At 43.6% G+C, this 8,067-nt stretch overlaps 1 protein-coding gene across 1 annotated transcript in view; it reads right to left on the bottom strand.

Annotated features, from left to right (window-relative positions):
• Window positions 1–412: 412 nt before the first annotated feature.
• Window positions 413–8,067, bottom strand: part of LOC306750647 (NLR family CARD domain-containing protein 3-like) — a 9,524-nt gene continuing 1,869 nt past the window's right edge. The window contains exons 3-6 of the mRNA XM_079234110.1: window positions 6,127–7,918; window positions 3,983–4,156; window positions 2,789–2,962; window positions 413–2,218 (exon numbers count right to left, since the gene is read on the bottom strand). Of these exons, the coding sequence (XP_079090236.1) occupies window positions 2,209–2,218; window positions 2,789–2,962; window positions 3,983–4,156; window positions 6,127–7,918 (2,150 nt within the window). The 3' untranslated portion in view covers window positions 413–2,208. The remainder of the gene's footprint in view (window positions 2,219–2,788; window positions 2,963–3,982; window positions 4,157–6,126; window positions 7,919–8,067) is intronic.

Genomic DNA, 8,067 nt, shown 5'->3' with positions numbered 1-8,067 from the left:
ATGATGGAAGTACACCTGTTGGCCGTCGAGCCTCTCTCTCTGTCTCTTTCAAATTAAAACTTGAAATTAAAAAATAAAATAAACCGTTTTCTTGCAGGACTAACACTTTCACTGCAACTATAAAGCGCACCAGCCGACTGTTTAACCCTTAGGGTCTTCAGTCTACTGTTGCAACTTTGTGTGAGAACGACACACACACACACACACACACACACACACACACACACACACACAAAAAGAGTAGTCGTGTCCACAAAGACAATAATGTCTTTTATTTTAGTTTGGACGTCGGACGTCACAGTTTTCATGTCGGACTCTACGTTGTTATTTCAAAGTGTATAAAACAAAGAGAAGTTTTCTTAACAACTCAGGATGTAACTGCATGAAGAGATCACGACTCTTTTTGAGATTCATTTTGCGTCAACTTTATTGTTGCAGGAGGAAAAAAGACTTGAACATAAAATACATAAAGATATAAAAACATTGATTATAAAAAACTCTGTGCGCACATAACAGTGTGATGTCATGTGAGTAAATCATTTCTCTGACATTAAAACTAAACTATGTCTTATTAAATCAGGTTTCTTTTCTAATCCAGCTCCATCATGAGGAACCAGAACACTGTGATAACGACTGATTCAACTTTCTGAGGGAAGAAGCTCCTCAGAGTTGATAATATAAATCCTTATATTCTGATTATATTCTTATTCTGTTGTCTTTTAAAGTTCAGGTCACTGCGGTCAGAATAAACAATGAATGAAGCTGGGAACTGTTCCTCAACTAAAAAAAAAAATTCCGGAGGAGGCTCCATCAGGGATCCAATGTATACACGTTAACAGAGTTCAGACATGAAATGTGACGACTAGCAGGCTCTCACATTAATCTGTAATAAACTAAATGTGGCCCGGTGAGACTCAACGCACAAGACCCAGAGACGACGACACCGAAAATACAGATTTTATGCATGAAATAATAAACTCAACAAGTGAGTTTCAAAAGAAGGCCTAAATGTAGACGACAAAAAGGGAGTGAATTATACATTGAATACATAAATCAAAAGAAGAGAACAAAGCAGAAAGTAAACCATGTGGAGCTAAACCATCAGGGAGGTCAATGTAGACTGAGACGTAAAATAAAAAGTCAATCGTTTCAAAATATGGAGGCAAATTATGATTAAACCACTGCATGCAAACCAAATAAAATAAAATGTATCTACTCACAGGTAGCTAAGGGGACTCAAACCACACTATACCATGCCATCAAGATGGCTGCTCTACCACTGTGTGCCTCCTTCAGCACAGCACAAAGCCCCACAATAGAAATAAACCAGAAAAGACACATTGAGTTGATTATTTAAAAAGAACACTAAAACCTAACATGTATGGGAAACCAGTGGTTGCTGCTCTAAAGGAACCTTTACAAAAACATTTTATAAAACATACATTATGATAGTAGATCTACCTTACTGGACCTCCCCCAGCTGGAAACATGCAGCTGACTGGCATCTTATTCATTGACTGATGTGCTGAGCAATCACTCCAAGAGGTCGTCCCTCACAGACAGGGAGATAAATAACACATTTTAAACTGAAGTCCTCAACAAAGGCCTCAGCTGCTCTCAGGTGTGTCTGGTAACCAGGAAGAAAGGCCCAGGTGAGCTTCCACCTCTTTTTATAGGCTATGCCCCTCTGCCTGGGTCCAAATAGTAGGCTGCCTGTTTCCTGCCTTCCACGTAGAGAACAAGCAGAGAGTCAGGTTATTATTCTCCTGGTGACATGATTCATGGATATCAACTGTAAATATGAATCTGTTTGTCAGCCGAGGAACTAAAGTGAAGCCTTGATTGGATTCAGGTTCAGCTTTTATCTTCTTTCTGTTTGTTACAAGCTAACATGCATCTGTTATAACGAGGACAGGCTGGTACTGGTGGTAATAAGGTCACTTTATACATGTGATATAAACTGCCACTGTAATTGAGGAATATGAGTCAATGAAGTACAGAACTCCATCGATCCACAGGGAGGCGCTGCAACAGGAACCAAAGCAGGAGCATTTACATGATGTCTACTGTGATGATGTCATGAACACAACTTATCTGACACTTTAGGGTCAGAACACATGAAGGAACCAAAGCCCAGGTCCTGGTGGAGTCCAGATCCACTGATGATCCTCTGATCCGGTCCAGAGGAACTCTGAGATGATGGTGGACTCACTTCCATCTGAGGAGAGAAGAAGAAGAGATGGATCAGTGTCTCCAGAGACTCCCTTCATCAGCTGTCAGTCAGGGAAAGAGCAGCAGGATTGAGTCCTTTCAGCTCTCATGTGAACGTATTGGAGGGAACACTCTGAGCTCCAAGCTCTCACACCTGCAGAGTCTCTGGACATCAGGTCTGTTCCCTCTGCAGCTTTCACAAGTACACAGTGGACATAAAGAGCTGTGGGCCCTGAACGCATCACGACTGCAGAAACAGAGAGGTGGTCACTGATCACTGTAGTGATGGATTCACTGCTGTTAGGGCTTAGAGCTGATAAAAACCACAGTCTCAGTGACATGTGAACGTCTCATCTCCTTAGAAACATTCCACTGAGAGAGAACTGATCAGATTGATGAGTGAGGACCTCTGTCTCTGGACATGTGGAGATGCTGTCAGCTGCTAAACATCGTTATTTCCTGCACACCTGAACACAACAACAACAACAGTCGCCTTCAGGTCTTAAGGAAATACTGGATCTGTGTTGAGTTCAACTCTGCTGGAACCAGCATGGATCGACTCCAACCCTCTACTGACCTCAGAGTCTCCAGTCTCCAGAGAGGACTCTCCAGTCCAGCAGACAGCAGCTTCACATCTGAATCCTGCAGGTCGTTTCCTCTCAGGTCCAGTTCTCTCAGACTGGAGGGGTTGGACGTCAGAGCTGAGGCCAGAGAAGAACAGCTGATCTCTGACAAGCTGCACTTCATCAACCTGAATGAAGAATAAAAGATGTAACTTTAAACGTTCCTTCTTGAAATCCTTCAGTGGTTAATAATCTGTTCAGAGCTGAAGAAGGTTCAGAATGTAGAAGTTTAGAAAAAGGAAACTCCAAACACCTGAAGTCAACAGGATGCAGTTAAACAGTGTAAAATACAAAGTGTAAAAAATATCTTAAAAATATTGAAGACTATGTGCTGCTGCTTCCATAAAGACGGAGTGACTCCGCCTCTTAAACTCCACCAGCGGTGGAGACACCTAGTTCTGATGTTTCTATTATAATGGTTTATTCAAAAGAACCTGATGGGAACAAAAGAGGAGAACAGTGCTGAAGAGGTTCAGAGTGAATCCTCCAGTGTCGTATTCTTCTGGTTAGACTCAGGTTGTAAATGTGGAGCTCAACACTGCTCGGCCACAGTCGATGGACTAAACCACTTCACATAGTGGTTTATCTCAGGAAGCTTCCTCACTGAGGGAACGGAGCCAGAAGTATTGAGAAGCAAACCTGATGAGAGCTTTAAATACATCCAGTGTCAAACACAGACTGACTTGATGCATGTGAAGCCTCACATTGGTTCAGATCCACTTCACAAGTGTGTCCTCCACAGAACTAGACTGTGGATTTAGTCCTGGAACATCACAGACAGTCTGGACCGATGACAGACACCAAGAACTCTTGAAGGGACATTTGGACTCGTGAGTACTGTGTTGAGAAAGACCTGAACGAAGAGGAACCGGCCCTTTAAGAACAACATGTGTTGAAGGTTGTTGGCTCCAGATAATGAGACTCAACATGAACCCAGAACAACAGGTAGACCTGCTGTCAAGAAGAACTCAAGTTAAATAAGTTAGAAGCTTCTACATCTGTAGCTTGATGATGTCATTCATCAGCATCACTTGTTGAAGAGCCACTAGCACTACGACTGCTCTCAGCTGACCTCTAGTTCTAGTAATCACAACAGAGACCTTTGACTTTGTCTTCTCCAGCCTGAAACCTCCAGTCAGTGAACTGACCTCAGAACCTCCAGTCTACAGTGAGGACTCTCCAGTCCAGCAGACAGAAGCTTCACTCCTGAATCCTGCAGGTTGTTGTCACTCAGGTCCAGTTCTCTCAGACTGGAGGGGTTAGACTTCAGAGCTGAGGCCACAACTTCACAGTGAGTCTCTGAGAGTCTACAGTTAGAAAGTCTGTAATGACACAAATATTACAAATTGTTATGGTGAAACATTTAATTGTACTTCCTGCTTCCTGTGCTGATGAACATTATCTCTTCACATCAGTGGTTCAGCTACTCTCCGCTCACTGTGTTTCACATGAAACAAGAACTCATCTCTCTCTGGTCTGCAGACTTTAATCTGAGTGTTTCTTGAATGTGCAGATGAAGGGAGACAGAGTGTCGTTACATTGAGGCTTCCATGATGTCAGTCTGTCAGTGGGATCTGATCCCAGGTCTGTCTCCATTAAGGTAGCATGAGGCCTGCTCCATGACAAAACATGTCCACTATAGCTACCTACTGCTGTCAGGTTCACCTCCATCACCGGAACATTCAGGGAAACAAACTAATGGATCATATTTCAGCTGTACATGTTAAATATTAATGTTGAGATATTTTAATTCAATTCAGTTTATTTTATATCGCCCAACATCACAAATACAAGTTTGCCTCGGAGGGCTTTACAATCTGTACACATGACATCCCTATCCCGGGACATGACATTTTGTCGTTAAACTGCTTTACTGATCATCTAACAAACACAATTAAAAAAACAACGAGGTCGCAATATTTTTCACCTAATTATTTTCAACATGATGTCATCAAAACATGTGGGCCTTTTTTGTGGCCTCAGTACTCCATCATTACAGCCCACTGGCTATGAAGTAGTATGAACACTGTCCTCCTGAGCTCTTCTTGTCTCCTCCATGTTGTCTTCTTCACTCTAGTAACAGACTTCAGGACCTCACATCTCACTTCATTGTGTTCTATTGTTCTGTGTGTTTAGTTTAGTGGAGAACAGTTACATTAAAATCATTTTCATGTAAATGTATTTCAACAATCTAAAGGTAGAACCCTGAATTCAAGTTGCTTTGTTTTTGTTTTCTGGTCCTGTTTTTAAGAAGGGGGTGTGGCCTGATACAGATCTCATTTAAGCTCTTAAATAATCAGGTGTTACCTGTAAGTGTGATGATGTCAAAGACTTTGCAGAAGCTCCTCATGTAACTAAAGCACAGGAAGTGATGACAGTAAAACACTGATCTATGTTGTGATCAAAAGCTGCTGAGATAAAACCTCCAACACGACCTCTAAAGTCCTTCATGTGTTGTATCAGGTTCACATGTCGCCTCCATCACCCAAAGGAAGATGAATAGAGGAAGAATCACATCAACATCAAAGAGAACAATCATCAGAAATAAATAGAATAAATAAATAGAACTTGACAGTGAAAACACATTTCAGGCATTTTAGGAAGGAGTTTCAGTCAAAAAACGGTGTTGTTCGGTTCAAAAATGGAAAAGTTATAACCTTTCTGCCAAAACATGGTCGGATTGGGGCATGTTGGGTATCTCACTGTGCATAAACTTCCGCTTAAGACGTGTGACGCGTTCTAAGCAACCTCCCCCGATCACGGAAGCCGGCGCAGTCGAAAACGTTACAGGGAGTAGGAAGGGAAAAAAACAGTCCAGCTGCATTGGGATTCATCAGGTAGTAATATACTACACACAAGGATCTATACTGCTTTATTAGACTCCTACAAGTTTGTAGGGTTACGAAGAGGTGTCTTTTATTGAAATCTGACTTTCTAAAGTGTACTTATGAACGATCTAGTGAAACGTTACGGCCACCACGCGGATGTGACGGCGAGGTTACGGGGTTTATGTAATTACATAAACCTAACGGTAAGTAGATTTTTTTCTGAGCCGATAGAACTCTTCCCACAATGCTGTACTGTGTTGTAGCAATTTAAATGAAGTTAATCAACGTTGTGGTTCCGGAGATCCCTTAGGTAACGTTACTTGACTTATTTTTCTCTTTTCTTGTCCGATAATGGGCTTGGGGTGCAAAAGGTTAAGAATATTATGAATTTTATAGTTTATATATTTGAAGAACTAAACTACTGATCAACACTGATTAATGAAGTTAATCACATCTGGACTCACTCAGCCTTTCTGCAGTTCCTCACAACTGGAATCAGTCTCCGTCGTCCCCCATCTGATGTGTTGTAGTTCTTCAGGTCCAACTCATCCAGAACCTCCTCTGACATCTGCAGCATGTAGCACAGAGCTGAGCACTGGATCATTGAGAGTTTCTTCTCTGATCTGTTCTCTGACTTCATGAACTCCTGGATCTCCTGATGGACTGAGAGGTCCTTCATCTCCATCAGACAGTGGAAGATGTTGATGCTTCTGTCAGGAGAGGCAAAATGACAGCACATCCTCTTCAGTTTGTTGATGGCTCTCTGGATGGTTTCTGGACTGTTGTCTGTCTGACCCAGCAGGCCTCCTAAGAGTCTCTGGTTGGACTCCAGAGAGAGGCCATGAAGGAAGCGGACAAACAGGTCCAGGTGGCCATTTCTACTTTTGAGGGATTTCGCCACTGCTCTCACCAGGAAGTCCTCCATAGATGAAAACGTGTAGTCTTCTCCCATGAAATCCTCCAGTACCTTTGTCTTCCTGTGTGTGAAACAGTGGAACATGTAGACGGCAGCCAGAAACTCTTGAACACTCACATGAACAAAGCAGTAGACGTTTTTCTGGAAGATCACACTCTCTCTTCTGAAGATCTCTGTACAGACTCCTGAGAACACAGAGGCCTCCGTGACATCAAGACCACACTGCTCCAGGTCTTCTTGGTAGAACATGATGCTTCCTTTCTCCAGATGTTCAAACGCCAGCCTCCCCAGCTTCAGAAGAAATTCCCCGTCAGCCTCCATCAGCTCCTGAGGACTCGTCTCATGTCCCTCATGGTACTTCTGCTTCTTCTTCTTGTTCTGGACCAGCAGGAAGTGTGAGTACATGTCGGTCAGGGTCTTGGGCAGCTCGCCTCTCTGGTCTGTGGTCCACATGTGGTCCAGAACTGTAGCAGTGATCCAGCAGAAGACTGGGATTAGACACATGATGTGGAGGCTCCTGGAGGTCTTGATGTGTGAGATGATGGTGCTGGACTGCTCTTCATCACTGAACCTCCTCCTGAAGTACTCGTCCTTCTGGGGGTCGGTGAAGCCTCGTACTTCTGTCAGCCTGTCAACACGAGTAGGAGGGATCTGATTGGCTGCTGCAGGTCTGGAAGTTATCCAGACGAGAGCCGAGGGAAGCAGGTTCCCCTTGATGAGGTTCGTCAGCAGCACGTTGACCGATGCCTTCTGTGAGACATCACACACAACCTCATTGTTGATGAAGTCCAAAGCAAGTCTGCTTTCATCCAGACCATCAAGGATGAACAGAAGCTTCCAGACAGAGAGCTGCTCTGCTGGGACCTTCTGTAATGTTGGATGGAACACATGGAGCAGCTTGAGAAGACTGAACCGCTCATCTCTGATCAAGTTCAGCTCCCTGAACGAAAGCACAACCACCAGACCCACGTCCTGGTTTTCCAAACCCTCGGCCCAGTCCAGAGTGAACTTCTGCACCGAGAAGGTTTTTCCAACGCCAGCGACGCCGTTGGTCAGAACCACTCTGATGCGTCTCTGCTGGTCAGCTGAGGCTTTAAAGATGTCGTGGCACTTGATGGGAGTGTCATGGAGGGTCTTCTTCTTGGAGGCTGACTCGAGCTGGGTCACCTCATGTTGGGTATTAACCTCTTCACTCTGTCCCTCTGTGATGTAGAGCTCAGTGTAGATCCTGTTGAGGAGGGTTCCACTTCCTGTTTCACCACTTCCTTCAGTCACACGTTCACATCTCTTCTTCAGACTGATCTTGTGTTCATCTAAAACCTCCTGCAGACCACGATCTGCTGAACCAGAAAAACAAGAGAGAACACATGAAGAAGACATGATATTGATTTGACTAAAACAATCAGTAAACTATCAAATCAGGCCGATATCTGAAGGTACAGATGAGGACTCGTGAGTGAAGTAACTTTCAGTTTGGTTCAGTTAGAAG

The sequence above is a fragment of the Taurulus bubalis genome, assembly GCF_910589615.1.
Source record: "Taurulus bubalis genome assembly, chromosome: 18".
Lineage (NCBI taxonomy): Eukaryota > Metazoa > Chordata > Actinopteri > Perciformes > Cottidae > Taurulus > Taurulus bubalis.
The sequence above is the reverse complement of the archived record's forward strand: the minus strand, read 5'-3'. Positions and strand labels throughout refer to the sequence as shown.